A 16,638-nucleotide genomic window follows, 5' to 3' on the forward strand; every position below is an offset into this window, starting at 1 on the left:
AGTGGTTTCCTTTTGCACTAGATGCTGCTTATCACCTGGTACGGGTGCCCCCTTTTCCCACTCACTCCACTCTGAGGCCTGTCTCTGTCGTCTGTCCTAGGAGCAGTACATCTTTATCCATCAGTGTGTGCAGCTGATGTGGCTGAGGAAGAAGCAGCAGTTCTGCATCAGTGATGTCATCTACGAGAATGTCAGCAAGTCCTAGTTCTGGACCCGGAGCCGTAAGTAGAGACCCTCTTAGCATAAAGGGACTTATGTAGTCTCTAGAGACCCTCTTAGCATAAAGGGACTTGTATAGTCTCCAGAGACCCTCTTAGCATAAAGGGACTTGCGTTAACTCTAGTGAAGCTCTTAGCATAAAAGGACTCATTTTGTAGACTCAGACTTCACGTCAGCCTTTCTGCCTGACTCTGAAGCACACAGGAGTGGCTGTAGGAAGTCACAAATACCAATCGCATATTCTGTGTCACACATAGTTGGCTTGAAACTTCAATGCCCCCTTGGGGTCACAGCAACAGAGGAAACCTCTGAAGTCCATGGTTATTTTTCCTTCTACCCAGAACCTTTAATTATTCTGGTATTGGATTTCTCTCTGCCACTTAGAGACACTGCCTTCCAGCTCTACCCAGACAACTGTAAAAATGTTGTGTTGATTACAGGGGTTATAGGATGGAGTGAGGACCCCCCAAAGAGTTTGAATTGGAGTGGATACACCCCAAGAGAAAAACAATATTGACCACAGAGCCTCAGGATTATGGGTTCTGAAAATTCCTTGACTTTCCTTACTGTATGAGCAGCTATTTGGGAGAGTCAATGAAACATTAGTGACATGTTCAGTGGTGCGTGCCCACTAACGTTTTTACCTCAGGGTCTGATCTGGAAATTTGAGAGATCTTGGCTGAAGCCACACTAAGCCTCCGTATTTATCCCAGGAATAGAGCAGTATGTCTGACTACAGAGGGCACAGGAGCCATTGGCAGAAGGAGAGGTGTAGTGGAGTATCATTGGACAAACACAGAATGGTCGGAAGCATTCGCTGTTTAACTGTGGAAGGGTAGCGCAGCCACGGCATCTCTGCATCCACCAAGAAAAGTCCAGAGCATCATGGGCCAGCCAGAAGGATGACGTCCGAGGAACTAGAAGAGACAGATTTAAGTGGAGAGAAAGCATTCAGAGCCCTGAAAAGGACAAGTCATGGAAACATACACAGATAAATTCAGCCGCACCCCACAAGTTGTGGGGTTGAGTGTAATGAGAACCAGAGGTGGCATTGGGAGATGGTTACTGAAACATCAGGAGGCTAACCATTTTTCTCTCATTCACAGGTGAAGACCTATCTACCCATGGTCCCTTGCTTCCAGAGTTTTCGTAGGGGGCCTCTAGCTAAATCGAGTCCCTGCTGTGTAGTACGTGGCCAAGGAGGTGATTTGCCTCCTAGAACCAAGACTTAGCCTTAAGGAGCTCATGGTATCTTTTGGAGTCTTCACTTCTGGACATTTGATGGACCAAATTCATTAGGATTCCAGAACGGCCGAAGCGCTCCACAAAGGCAGGAAGCAAACACGTCCTGACACTTTAGTTGGCCCCTTGCTGCTTGGGTTGGGCTGGTTTTTTTAGTGCAATAATTTTTGTATAATTGTGATTTTATCAGAACATTGAGTTGTTATCTGCCCACACCATTGATCAATGCCACAGCCCTGGAAAGAAGCAACATGATGACAGAGTTATACCTCACTATTGAAGAGGCATGGCCACACAGGAAGAAGGGATAAGTCTACTTTCAAAGAAAACGAGCAAGTACGACCCACGCTCTAACCTTGAAGCTACGGGATCAGGAATGGGTAGGCAGAGGGGAAAGAGAGAGGCTCTACCCCACACTCAGCCAGCTTATCTTCTCCTATTTCAAATATGAAAACCTCTGTTTCAAAGTAGAGTAGGAAAAATTATTTGTCTGACTTGTCGTAGCTCCCCGTGGGTTTCTTCCTTGTTGACAGTTGGGAGTTTCTTCCCTGGTCCTTTTGAACTAATGTCAAGGTCCTTTTCAAACAGCCAGAGCTGATTCAGCAGTTTCGAGTCTGACTCCGAACTCCGCTGCTACCTGAGCAGTCTTGGTGCCTAGTCTTTGCATTTACTTTTCTGTTGACCTGTGTGTACACAAGAGCAGTTTCTCTAAGAGGTATAGGCTGTAAAAATGCACTTTCTTTCCCCACCCAGAAGATCTGGGAACTCAGAAGTTAGGACAACAAACTCAGCATGCTACGACAGTTACCAGACACCATCCCTTAAGAATATTGTTGAGCAAGCATCTGTATGGATTCTGACAGAAGGTTTTCTTGCTTTCTTTTCACTTCTGTTGTCAGATTCATTTTAATTGTGTAGCTAGTGGCATATTATTCTTTGGATTTTGTATGATTAAAGTACATGAGTGTGTGTTGTGACCATGAACGTTGTCAACATGAACACCGATGGCATTGTGAGACTGCTGCTTTGTGACGGGCTACATCTGTGGGTCTCAACCTGTGGGCCTCCACCCCTCTGGGGGTCAAACAGCCCTTTCGCAGGGGTTGCCTATCAGATTCCTGATATCAGATTTGCATTGCAATTTATAACAGTAGCCAACTATGGTTATGAAGTTGCAATGGAATGATTTTATGGTTAGAGGTCACCACAACATGAGGAACTTTGTTAAAGGGTTGCAGCATTAGGGAGGTTGGGAACTGTTCTTCTAGACACAGTGAGGTTAACCTTTGAATTGAAAGTGACACAGGTGACTGCTTCCCTGGAGTAATGTGGCTGTTGGGACCCCACTTGTGTGTCTGGTATTTGCCCACTACTCCAAGTTTCCCTCCATTTCCAATTATCTTCTTTCTCCCCCCCCCCTCAAGGATTTATTTCATTTTTAATTAACGACTCTCTATGTGGATAGGTATATGAATGAGTGAGTGCAGTACCCATGGAGTCCAGAAGAGGGTGTCAGATCCCCTGGCTCTGGAGCCCTAGAATCTGAAATGGGTGTTGGGAACGGAACTCAGGTTCTCCAAAATAGCACGTGCTCTTAACAACTGAGATACCTCTACAGCCATCTTCTTGAAACTACATAAGGTCAGTTTAGTGTTTTGTCATGACCTGCATGACAATAAAGGATACCAAATGAACAGCTCACACCCCACTGACTCTTATGACTGTAGAGTCCTGGACACAACAGACCTTGGCAAAGTCCCGAACGAGCAAGCCTCCTTTCCTGGCAGGGGCAATGGCAGGTACATCCATACCCTGCAGACCGACAGGTGGGGCTTCGTGGCAAACGCCAGGGTTTTCACCTACTTGGCTCTCCTTCCCAATGCCTTGCCGCTGCCTCCTCCTCTTCTCACTCTACTATCCCCCCCACCCCACCCCTGCTTCCTGGGCATTTTAATAACACATCACACTAGAATCCAAAATGAGCAGGGTTAGAGGAACCCTTAGAACCTCACACAGAAGCGGGTCAGAGGCGAACCTGTGAAACCACGGAAGAGCTGATGAAGAGATGCAGACCGCCCATGACCACAAAGACGCTTACGTAGTCTGGCCCATGACGTCCCATGGAAGCAAGCACTTCAAGCATCTTTCATGCTCTCCTGGAGCACCCTTCACAGGAGGCATCTAGTGGCCCCAGGCCAGCTTCCTCAAAAGGAGAGAGGAGGAAGGAGACCGGGGCTTGCATCGCAGGCTCAGAGTGGAGACTACAGGGAAGACACACAGAATCAGGGTTCCAGATTGTTCTTTCAGTCTCTGCTCTCATCACTCTGTTCCCTGGTGCCCCTCAGGTTCTGGACTTCAGGGTGGGAAAGATGTCCAACCAGCAAAGGAGTCAGCTTTCCCTTCCCGCTATGAATTTGTTGAATTTCAGTTATCACACTGTAGGGTGCTGATAAAAACACACACCACGGTTCTGAGCTATACAGGTTCTCTAAAAGGGGCAAACCCAGGGATCCTCTGCATGGTTCTCTGGTGAACCCTGAGGCCACACCTCACAGCTCCGTACCTAACCCCATCCCACCTCTATCATCCAGAAATGAGGTCTCCAGGGGTTCTTCTGCATAGCAAGTTACGTTTGAAGAAACCGTTCGAGTGGGGCTTTGTACTGAACGAGCACACAGACTCGCAAAGGCAGTTCACAGCTGCCTGTGCAACACACAGGACGAGCAGGGGAGTGTAGAATCGCAAAGCGTTTGTCCCTGAGAGCCGGTGAGATGGGACTCTGGGGCCGAGAAAGACAAGTCACAAAGCTCACAAACGACCACTAGGGTCTGACTTACAGATGTAATGTTAACACTAATCTTCACCACTGAAATTGTATGACTATGTTTAACCTGGAAAGAAAATGAGAGGTAGAGCCTATTTTTTTTGACATCTCTCTAATCTTAAATCTTCATTTGCTCATTGCAAAGGAAAACATTTCCCTTAAACACTTACATGTCTTGTAGAAATCTACTAAGATGCTTTCAACGTCAGATATTAGAATATTGCTCCATTCTTAAAGCCGTCCCCGAGAGGGCAACCTGTCTTTCAGAATAGGCTGTAGTGTCCACATGAAAAGCAAGAGCCAGAGGCTTTGTTTCTAAATTTTCTACAGGCCACATGATATCTGCTGGCAGGAGGGCTGGCCTTTCTCCAAGGAGTTAAAATTACTGAGTCCGATCTCCGAGGGCAGAATTCCCCCTGCTCTCTAGCAAGGAGGCCGGCCTTCCTGTGCACCCCGGGGAATGTCTCATGCAATGTGCTTCAAATAGTTGGCCCCTTTCCCAGATCACAGATCTCCAGCCTGGTGCTTGGCACGGGGCACAGAGTCAGGAACCGTGCCCAGGACCAAATATGATACGCACCTTGGCCAAATGGGTTACAGAGCATCAAAACATAACACAGGCGACTGCAGACACCCACCCCGCGGCAGTCTCATTTGGATGCCTGGGAGAGAAATTCCAGCCGTAATATTTGTGATTGCTGGTCATGAAGAAGAGGAGGACCTTTGTTTTAATCAGTGAGGGTCTTATCACACGGCAGCCTATCAATGTCTCTCTTATTCTCAGAGTTACAGTGTTATTTCAATGTCTCTCTTATTCTCAGAGTTACAGTGTTATTTCAATGTCTCTCTTATTCTCAGAGTTACAGTGTTATTCTAAGTGTTACGGTGACCCATGTCCATGAGGGGGGAAAAAAACCAAAACAACCAATAAAAGATTTTGTGACGACTTACGTAAAACACCACCTTAAGCACAATGAAACAATTGCCGGATCTTAAAAATTGGTTTGCAATTTGGAATTTATTGTTGGAAGGACCAAGCCAGCACTTGTCAATCTTCTTCTAGTGTTTCCTCCTGCCGAGGCACCACCCTCACCCGGTAAGAGCGGCAGGTGCAGGTACCAGTGGCTTCGCACAGCCGCTTTAAACAGACAACAGGAGGAGCTCGGACAGGATGGGCGCAACATTTACACCTTACCCTCAGGACGACGGCAGTTTCTTCCTCACACGCTAAGCCCTTTATATGGCAGTTTATTAGCTTCCAAATGACATTCTAGAGGGAGGATGTCCACTTTCCCCATGCTGGAATTGAGAAGCAGTTGGATCAAGAGGCAGTGTCAGCTACATTACAGGACACACTGGATTGTGAAGGGACAAACCTAAGAATCTGACCCAGCTCTGTGCGGCCTCGAAGCCATTGTCCCCATTCACACTTGTCATCTGCAAACTCTAACCAGACAGCATTACTAGTATCATCCCCAGGTAATAATACAGGACACCCTTTCAGTCTGAAAACAAGTTAGGCATTTGTTGTAGATTCATTCTCTGCTGCTGTGATAAAATACCAGTACCTTCCTGCCAGACTGTGTGACTCCTGGGAGCAAGGACCTATTTGTCTGACTCAGTGATGTGTCCTTCACTCTAGCCCGTTGTGTGGCACGATGGGCACTCATCAATCAGGCCTGAATCAATGTGTGAGGCTGTGACAGTGCCACTACCCATACTCTGCACCCATTCCTGTCTGCTTCTCCAGGACCTTGATCCACCAAGTCCTCCCTGCTTGTCCCCTTGCAGTCCCTGTTGTATTTTGAGACAAGGTCTCATGCAGCCCAGGCTGTCTGGAAGAAAGTGGAAGAGAAAAGGGTACATTTTAGCTTACTTATCCAGACGGACAGAGTCCATCATGGCAGGGGAGACATGGTCGGCCTGGCAGGCAAGAAGCAGAGAGATCACATCTCACCCCCACACAGGAAGCAGAAAGAGAGAACAGGAAGCAGGAAAGGCTATAAACCGCAAAGCCCACGCCCAGTGACATCCATCTATCAGCAAGGCTCCACCTCATAAAGGTTCCCTAACCTCCCCAAACAGTGCTATCAACAGAGGAACAAATGGTGGGCCTGTGGGGGTCATTCCTCATTCAAACCAGGACAGCATTTATTGATAGCCCGTGTCATGCCAGGTAGTATGGAAAGAGCTGTGGTTCAGGAGATGTGTGCTACAAGGTCCTAACTTTTAAGGGGTTTACATTCTACCATGGAAAAACAGAGGAGAAAATAAAGGCCTCGTGTGTTACTGATGCCAGGGTAGAAACACACAGCATCTAGTATGAGTCCCAGGGAAGAGGCGGGTTTGTTTAACTCCTGGAAAAGTCAGGAACATTAAAAACAAACAAACAAACAAAAACTACACTCGTACATTCAAGTCTTAAAGAGTGCAGAGTCATGGTCAACCACTTACATGATACATGCCACCTGTGTATTCAGCAAACATCCAGATACTACTCACTTCACACTAGACATGGGGGCCCAAGTGGGTGGCCAGGCCCGCCCTGCCCCTGAACCTTTTCTTGTTAACCTAAAGCGACTGCTTCTCTTCAGTTCTCCCCAGACGGGTCTGGATCGTGAGCACTCTGTAGCATCTGATGCATTCACTGTAACCATAGGTACAGCTCACTTGGGGCCACATGACGGCCTTCTGACCCATGAGAAGAAGCCTGGATCCCCGAGTCTCAACATGGACAAAGGACGCCTGCTTGCCCAGGTGGCATCAGTGAGATACCTCCTGCTGTGTGGTCATTGAGATTCTAGTGTTGTCACACCCAGCACTCAACCCGCCCTTCATTTGCCTGACATCAACTAACTGGATATTTTTCAGGACAATGATGTAAAGGTCTCAAAAGACAGGTGAAATAGCCATGCAAAGTTAACCCATGACCTAAACCAAGGATGGAGGGAAAGACCACCAATAAGAAGTTTATCTTAATAACAGATAAACTTTGTTATAGAAACACACATTTCTGTTTAGCAGTCACTCTCCTCCAGGCTAACCCTCTCAATTTTTGTGTTGTTGCTACTGCTTTCCAAATCTTCTCACAAAGGCAGAACTCCCAGGAGACCCAGTAGAATGTACATAAGACGATTGTTGGCTTTGGTTCAGGCTCCTGGGTTACTATACTTCAGAGTGTTTTCATATCAGTGGAAGCCCCAGCAAAGATGAAGCCGTAAGCTCTTAATATGTCAGGGAGTGTGCAACCACCCATTCTGCTGTGTTACACCTTCCCTGGTAAAGGAGTTTCAGCCTGGGACAGGAGCTCAAAGCCAGAGGGGAAAAAAATCTTTCTTTGGTTCTAAGAATACTCAGAAAGTCCTAATGTGCCCAAACTCAGAACCCCAAATCACCAAGAAGCCCCATCTGATGCAAAAGCAAAGAGTCTTTAATTTTACAAGTCAACTTGGGTTCCCCCATCCATCTGATGCAGAGGGTGAAGCAGGAGGACCTCGAGCTGCAGTGAGGCAGGGCATACATTGGGGTAGAGCAAGGGGAGTGTCTGGGGGGTTCGCTAGTTGCATAGCAACAATCTCAGGACGGGTTCACCTCCAGGTTTGGGCAACCTGTCCTGAGTTGATTGATCAACTGCAGCTGCAGAAATATTGCTACACTTGGAGGACCTTCTAGGGTGGTCGCTATGCTCTGCATCCAGAGACCGCCAGCTAACTTCTGATTGGTTCCTTGCCACATGGAAGGTATCTGCTTCCTAGTGAGTAGGGCAAGGTTGGGGGCCCAGCACACGTTGCTGAGTCAGGGTCTACATCTTGCTGGGTCTTTTCTGCAGCCTGTCATGGCTGCCAAGGCAGGGGGCTGGGGGAGGGTCTGGGACCTTCACTAAGTGCTGCTGTTTAAAGTAGAAGTTGTACATCTGGAACTTCACAAAGTGCTATTTAAAGCAGAGTTGTGCCTGTTGCCTCTGGGACAAGTAGGAAGCACGGAGTGGAGAGATGGCTCAGCCGGGAGAGCATCTGATGCTGCTCCTGAGGTCCTCAGCTTGGTTTCAGCACCGTATCTATCAGGTGACTCACAATCACCTCTGACTCCTGCTCCAGGGGATCTGAAGCCCCCTTCTGGTCTCTGTGGACAGGGCAGTCATGTGCACATACCCATACATAAACACAAAATTAAAAACAAATTTTGCACAGAGGACACAAAGTTGGTGGCTATGGAATTGGATGGAGGGATCTGTGAGGAGTTTAGGGGATGAGCTGAATGTGATTAAAAATACAATGTATGAAATTCCCAAAAATACTCTGAATGAAAAAAAAAATTTAAAGCACACCATCTTAAACAAAGAAAATGGTGCCCTTGGGAGGGTTTTTTGGTGTGTCCAGTCACATTTTATCCTGTTGCCAGAAATCCTGGAAGCACCACGTGAGGGGCCAGCAGTGTAGTGCAGCACAGCAGCAGAGAGCGGCTACTGTGGGTGGCATGGGTCCAGTGACTGCGGTGTAACGGATGAGATGATGTGGGAACAACACACCTTGGCCGGAGGCCCACTTCCCCATCAGCCTGGGAGCAGGCAGCTGTACCCGACCGCAGAGAAGAGATGTTTACTAAAAACATGTTTACTAAAAGCAATCCGGTGCCCGTAAGCAAGAAATGTTTACCCGAGCAATATGTTCCTGATAAGGGCTTGCTCACGGGAACACCCTCCTGATTTTGATCTTTCCAATGGCTAAGCCCCCCCCCCCCAGTGTCAGGGGCATATAAGCAGCCGGGGTAAGAATAAAGGGGGCCTTCTTGAAGCTTTCTTTGTACCACCGACTGGTCTCTGTGTCTTCATCAATCCTGACACCCTCCGCAGATTCTTGGCCGGGCGTGGCAAGATGACACAGCGATAGAACTTCCCTCATCATGCCATCGCCAACTCAGGATGCTGCAACAAGGGACCCTGGTCTGAGTCGCTAATGACCTTCAGGATTCCATTTCCTGCAGGCTGCTGGCTGACATTTGGAGGGAGAGGGCCAGCACAGCCAGCTCCAGTGAGCGCCACTTACTGGCTTCTTGCTTTGTTTTCACATGGCATGTGAGAGCTGTCTGGGGTCATTTCATAGTGGCGATAACCCTATGAATAAGGGCTCTAATGATATAGCTACTTGCCAAAGCCCCAACTCCTAACACTATAACATTGCGGGTGGTTTCAGTGTATCCGCTTGGGATGTGACATGTTTAGTCCACCACATCATATCAGGGGCTGGAGAGATGGCTCAAAGGTTGAGAGCACTGACTGTTCTTCCAGAGGTCTTGAGTTCGGTTCCCAGCAACCACATGGTGGCTCACAACCATCCATAATGAGATCTGTCGCCCTCTTCTGGCATCCAGGAATACATAGAGGCAGAATGTTGTACACATAATAAGTAAATCTTTAAAAAAAATCATACGAGTCTGAAAACAATTCCTGAATTAACTTAGGATATAATAATTACACGATTTCAGTTTAAGTTAACCTCCCATAGTCTCCAAAAACCATCTAGAACTTCTTTGTTAGAGTGGTTAAAAACAAACAAGAAGCATCTGATAGATACTTGAACTACATGAGCTCTGTTTCTCCAGGGTAATATTCCTCACAGTCATTGGCCTTATAAATTATAGACATGTGGCTCAAAACATGGCCCAGGCTTGGCTTTGAACTTTAATTCTCTGCTAGCACATGCTGCCCAACATGCATCCAGTGTGTTCAGCCCAAGCAACACATATGGGAAAGGTTTTCCACAAAGCAATGCTGGGACCTGGCTTATACTGTAGTTGTGCAAACAGCTTGTGTGGATTCGCTGTGCCAACACCAAAATTCTTTTTAAATCTTACTAGCCTAGCATGTGTGAAGACCTGGGTTTGATCCCCAGCACCATATAATCTAGGTATGGAGACATATGCCTGTAATCCTAGCACTCAGGAAGGACCAACAGGAGGATCTGATGTTGAAGTCCTTCCCCTTGACACAGACAGTTCAAGGCCAGTCTGAACTCCACGAGGCCTCGTCTCAAAAAATAAGTAAATGAATCAAAACTGGCTAGCTAACAAAGCTCACTGCTTCTAAGAAGAGGAAGCCAATTTGTACAACCCTACTCTGCAAACATGCCTGGGTCAGGTTAAGAGCAGAGGCTTGGGATAAGCAGGCACCATTTGTGAATGTCACTTAATCCTTCCATGAGCCGGTTTCCTTGTTTGGTAACAAGAATACTAAATGCTTCCTCCACAGCCTTGTGTAGAGGATTAAATAGAAAGCCTTTGGCATGGTGCCTGGTGATTTGGGGGTGCAGAACTGTACAACTGAAAAGCTCAGTCTGTAGAGTCGTAGAAGTTACCTGCTATCTCAGAGCCTAAGTACACACACACACACACACACACACACACACACACACACACACACACACACACACACACTATAGTTTACCTCCCTTCAGGAGCTGTGGTAAAACATAGAATTGATCGGAGAGAGTAACAGGCAAGGGCCTGACAGAACTAAGTTTGCTCTACAAGATTCTCCAAATGCCTGGTTCTATCCCTCAGCACGCTGAGACCATGAACCCATCCTACTTCTTCTGCCGGGACATCTACAGAGTGAGGGCGTCGCTCAGACTGCCTGCTGTATACAGCTCCTCAGAGACACGGTTTACTGAGAACACACCCATCCATTAGATCTGCTTCCCAGAGCAGTGGTGACAACCTCCCCTCCCCTTGCTGGCCCCTGCTGGACTTGGTGGGGGCAACCCCACAAGGCACAGGTCTTGTCTGCACAGTACCCCTCCGCGTGTGGGAAAGTCAGCTGGACAAATGCCTCAAGAATGTGGAAGCCACCAGGCCACTGGAGAGAGGAGCTGCCTCAGCTTGTGTTCTGCAGACCCACTGTTCCACTGTCCAAGCGGGAAACAACAGTGCTTCCTCCGTGCTTCATTCTCTTAGGGCTGCAAGATTAAGGGGCGAGCCAAACATCTGGATCCTGCCCTGCCGTGGATCTGTTTTGGAAACGAGGCAGTCAACGTCCTCGCGCTGCCTTCCCGGTGTAAACTCTACTCTCATGTATTGACCACAGGGCACTGGGTTATTAATGAGCCTCTGCTTCTCACTTTGCACAGGTCGAGTTTCAGGAGCCAGGAGACAGCCACAGCGTTGCCTGAGCCTGAGGTCGGATAGCTCCGCTCACCAGACTCATGCAAGTTTAATAAGCCTGCCTCCTAGGAGCTGAGCAGGACCCTCATGCTGTGTTTACTGGATAAACAGCCTCATAGCGTCTCTCACAGCAAATGCTTGTCTGTCTGTCCCGTCAAGAAAGACAGAGCAGATGAGCTAATGCTGATCCTGATTCCCGGCCTGTTATGTCATGCGTACTTTAAAGGAGGAGTACGAATCAAGTCCGAATGGCGATTTTTCTCTCTAAACAAAATCAGGCGTACAGGCCAGTTGGCGTTCCCTGCAGATGTTAAAGGCTGGCTAAGACTCAGAGCTGTCACTATTGCCTAATGTGATCATTTAACTGTCACTGTCAGCTGATGAGACTTAGAACCACCTGGAAGACATGCCTCTAGTGTGCCTTATAGGTTGTTTATTGTAAGAAGAGCAACCATGAATGTTGGTGACGTCCTCTCATGAGCCAGAATCCTGGGGTGAACAAAAAGATAAAAAGGGGGGTAGGTGAGCTGAACAACAACAATCCTCTCGCTGGTTTCTTACTTAGGGACTCCATGTGACCAGCTGCCAGAAGCTCCTGCTGCTATACCTTCCCCACCAGGAAGGAGTGTATCTCTTCAAACCGAGAGCCAAAACAAAACCCGTCCTTCCTTAATTTGCTTTGATAAAACACCATGACCAAGGCAACTAAAGACACAAGAGTTTATTTTGGGAAGTCCATATGGCAGAGGAGGCAAGGCAGCAGGCAGCTGGAGCAGGAAGCCCAAGGATCATATATTCAACCACACACACACACACACACACACACACACACACACACACACACACACACACACACGGGTGGGGGGTAGAAAGTGGGGTTAGGCCATAAACTCCAAAGCCCAGCCCCCAGTGACACCTCCTCAAGCAAGGCCACACCTCCTGACACCGCCCCAAAAGTGCTGTCAGCTGACATTCTCATTCAAACTATCCCAAGTTGCTTTTGTCAGCTATTTCGCTAAGACAATATTGCTATATTGTAAAGAGAAGCCTTCCCGCCAGCCTGGTTCTAGAGCCGCATCAGTCCCAAATAACACACAGGAGGCTATATTAATTATGAAGCTGTTGGCCTTGCTTGTTTCTTACTAGATAGCTCTGACTTAAGTATTTATCCCATAATTGTTAATCTAAGTATTTCTCTTACCGGAGAAATTTCCGGGCTTCCTACCTCATGGCGGTTACATCTTGACTGTCTGTGTTTCTCCTACCCAGAGTCCTCCTCGACTCCTAGTCCCACCTATCTTGCTTCCCTATTGGCCAACAGTGCTTTATTGACATACACAGGACTTCCCCTATCATCTCCTCTTTTCTGTTTAAACAAAAAGAAAGGTCTTAACTTTAACATAGTCAAATTATATATAACAGAACAGTTATCAAGTAAGAACAGTTACAATATTTTAGCAAAATTTAAAGAAAATATCATCCCATCCCATCCTTGTGAGTCTAAAGTTCTATATGTAGCTTATCTTCTATCATAACTAAGGAAAACTATAATTATAACTATCTGTCTTCAACTCCATCAAAGACCACAGAAGGATAATATATAAACACTAGGATTGACAGAGACATCTTGCTACCTGGACAGTCACCCTGCTGCACACCACCACAAGCAGCACCCCTACCGCCCGCCGCACCCCCTCCCCGAGGCCTGCTCCCCCCTGCCGCCCCGCAACCCCCTTGCCGCCCTGGGGCACAATCGCTGCCCTCACTGCTGCAGCACATTGCACTGACCTACGCGCACTCCCAACTATCAGTCACCAGCCACTGGCTTAGCAGCTAATAAAGCCACCGCAAACTCCGCTGCAGTGCAGCGTGTCCACCAACTTCACCAAACCCTCTATGTATATATGTTGTATATGTTTGAGTTTGTATCAAATTTAAATCTTTTATTTAGACTAAAAGGGGAATTGTAGGAGTGAACCCCACAAAGCTATCCACCCATGAGGGCGGAGACAAGTAAATTAGCACAGGTAGATATAAAAGGAAGTGAAAGGAAAAGGACTCCCTCTCTTTCTCTTGGAAGCCAGCCAGGCTTCTAACTCCTAGCTTGTGTGACCCTCTCTCTGGTAAATAAATATATTGTATCTCCTGTAACATCGGCTATCGCTATACTATATCAGTGATAAAAATAAAAAGGCAGCGGATATTCCACCAAACAGGCAGCACACTCTACTTGAAAATTCATCTGTGAGGGCCCGGTGGGGAGAGAAACTGAGCAGCCACTTGTTTTCCAATGAGGCTTCCAACAGGTAGAGGGATTTCACCACCGAATTTCATTTAATAGTACATTTTCAGCCATTATGGTGGCATGTACCTCTAATTCCAGCACTAGAGAGGCTGAGGCAGGAGGACTGCCATGAGTTCAAGGTCAGTCAGGGCAACATAATGAGTCCCAAGGCTACATAGCAAGATTCTTTCCCAGGAAAATGATATTTTATGCTAACACCCTTTATAAACTGATCTTTGACCCCAGACAAAGGGTTGCATGTTAAATAGGTGTCCAACAGGCTAAGTTCAAATTCAGCTGTTCTTCTTATTGGGGGACATTCTTTAAGTAAGCCATTTAGCTTTCTGCAGTTTCATTTGCTCACTTATAATGTGGGAGTATGTGTTAAAATACTCAGCAAACATTGGCTCGGTTCATGCCCTGTTTAATGAGAACAGAGGGCAGGACAGAAGGATTTAGTTTACCATACGAGCAGGGGACAATGAAACTGGAAAACTGAAAGTCCTGGACATTTTCACTGTGTGTGTGTGTGTGTGTGTGTGTGTGTGTGTGTGTGTGTGTGTGTGTGTAGAGAGAGAGAGAGAGAGAAGGAGAAAGGGGAGAAAAGGACACACACATACACAGAGTGCATCTTGGGTTTTTTGCTTTATTGACTATAGACCCTCTAGTCGATTTCTTGACATGATAATAATAGACAACAGGGTGACTGCCTTCTAGTGTACAGCCAGGTGTAAGAGAAAATATGTTTTCTGGGCTTTGCTACTCAGCCAGCCCAGAAAGCTGTACAATTGGTCCCAGTGCCTAGAACCAGGAACCCTGACATCAGCCTAGAGCATGGCCCTCTGGACCCAGTGGGAGGCCTGGCTCATGCGTTCATCTCCCAGCTGCAATCTAAAGCCCGATGCCTCCGTCGCTTCAGGAGGCATGTTGGCTCTTAATGAGTCTCGAAAGAAGTTGCTGACTCTGCTGCCCATTGGACAGGCAGCACATAAGACTTCCAAACCATCCCAATACATCCACAAGTCCAGACTCAAGGCCCGCATCCCCTCAGGGCAACCAGTGTGGCCACCCCATCTTCTAATTAGGCAATGTGTTGTTCTTAGTAACTCTGCGATTGTACAGTTCTTGGTAGTTGTTTACTTCCCAGAGTTTTTCTAGCTTCTTCATTTTCCAAATCACTCACAAACGTGCCAGCTAACCCTCACCATTTCAGTGTGAGGAGTTGTTCTTCCTTTGACTAAGCATGCCCCATTCCCTGATGAAAACATTCCATGACACAGAGCCTTGAGCTCTGGCTTGTCTCCTGCTCTCAACTCCCAAGAGGCAGAGATGTGCAAACAGACTCTGAGAATGAAGGGAAGAGGTGTGGGAATCAAGATATAGGGGAAAGAATTGCGGGGAAAGAGGAGACACGCTATGACTGTATCTCGGGGCCCGTGGAAGACGATCCCTTCTGCAGACATCACCTATAGCAAGCACAGCTGAGGATCTCATTATGCTCTGCTTGCTTTACATAATGAAAACGTTACCCAAGCTGGCCTGGTGGATCAACTAACCAGGAGGCTGAAGTTGGAGGCTCACCAGGTCAAGTTCTAGCCAAACAACACAGGGAGTTCAAGGCTAGCCTGGGCAACTTGGCTGAGAACCTGTCTCAAAACGAAAATGCAAAGGGGACACACACTCATGAATAAAATCTTAAACAACGAGCAAACAAACAGCTTTACAACATGATTCATAAGGGACACTGATTTTTGCTTGTAATTTCTCTGTCTTGCTCTGGTGTGAGGAAAATTGTGGTCTCATAGAATGAACTGAGCAATGTTCCTTCTTCAGGTTTTTGAAGAGTTTTAGGATATGTGTTTGCTTTTCAAATGTTCAATAAAATATACCAATGGAACCATCATTCCTAGGTAATTTCTTTGGGGTAATGTTTTTAATTATTGATCCAAGCTCCTTATTATTTATCTTCAGAAATCTATTGCAATTTCTTTTACCATTTATTCTATAATAAAACTCAGGGACAAATACAAAAAGCTGAGATTATCACCGAGGCACACTCACTGTTCACCTTCTGGCCCCGCCTTCTCTTTTTCGGCCGAGCCTCTCTTTCTCCAGTCCATCAGAGAACTCTATGATCCCTTCCAACCAGCTGGATGTGAACCCTGCCTCTTGAACCAACGCTCAATTCCACTGGACATGGAGCCACAACATAGATAAGATTCCTGTAACAGAAATCTGCATAGATCTCTCTTTCTTCATTTATCTTAGAGAATTCTCAGGAGTCTGTCCATTTTGTTGACCTTTTCCAGAGAACCTCTGGATTTCACTGATATTCTTTATTTTATATTCCCATACTAGCCATCTCCAAAGTTCTGAACGGATAATGACCAAACTCTACCAGTGTAATGTTCTCTGGGTGGGATACAAATCACTGCTGTTTACTAATCTACAATCTTTTTTATTTTTATTTTTTTTGAGACAGGGTTTCTCTGTGTAACGTTGTAGACCAGGCTGGCCTTGAACTCAAAGAGATCTGCCTGCCTCTGCCTCCCAAGTGCTGGAATTAAAGGCGTGTGCCACACCACTGCCCGACTCCAAAATCTTCGTTAAAGACACACCTTAACTGTATTTCACAAGGTTGGAAAGGCAGAAGACATACTGAACAAGTTCAATAGAGATGGAGAAGATGAAGTTTCAAGTTGATGCGGAGAGAAGAAGACTATAACTCACTCATGAAAAACTACAACGGGAGTGAATAAAAGCAGAACAAAAGCCACAGAGGAGAAGGGTGAGCTGAGAGAGAGCAACAGAAACTACCCGGAATGAAACACACAGGGGAAACACTGTGTTACAATAATCTAACAGCTGCACGGGAGCACTGCAATGGCCCAGCTTGCATGGGAGCACTGCA

At 46.8% G+C, this 16,638-nt stretch overlaps 1 protein-coding gene across 2 annotated transcripts in view; it reads left to right on the plus strand.

Annotated features, from left to right (window-relative positions):
• The window catches only part of Ptpro (protein tyrosine phosphatase receptor type O), a 199,138-nt gene extending 196,693 nt beyond the window's left edge, over positions 1-2,445 (plus strand). For both annotated transcript variants that reach the window (XM_013115524.3, XM_005072983.4), the window contains 2 exons: positions 101-221; positions 1,326-2,445. In XM_013115524.3, coding sequence (XP_012970978.1) covers positions 101-205 — 105 coding nt within the window. In that variant the 3' untranslated portion in view covers positions 206-221; positions 1,326-2,445. The remainder of the gene's footprint in view (positions 1-100; positions 222-1,325) is intronic.
• Positions 2,446-16,638: the final 14,193 nt, after the last annotated feature.

The sequence above is a fragment of the Mesocricetus auratus genome, unplaced genomic scaffold (genome assembly GCF_017639785.1).
Source record: "Mesocricetus auratus isolate SY011 unplaced genomic scaffold, BCM_Maur_2.0 Super-Scaffold_100001, whole genome shotgun sequence".
NCBI lineage: Eukaryota > Metazoa > Chordata > Mammalia > Rodentia > Cricetidae > Mesocricetus > Mesocricetus auratus.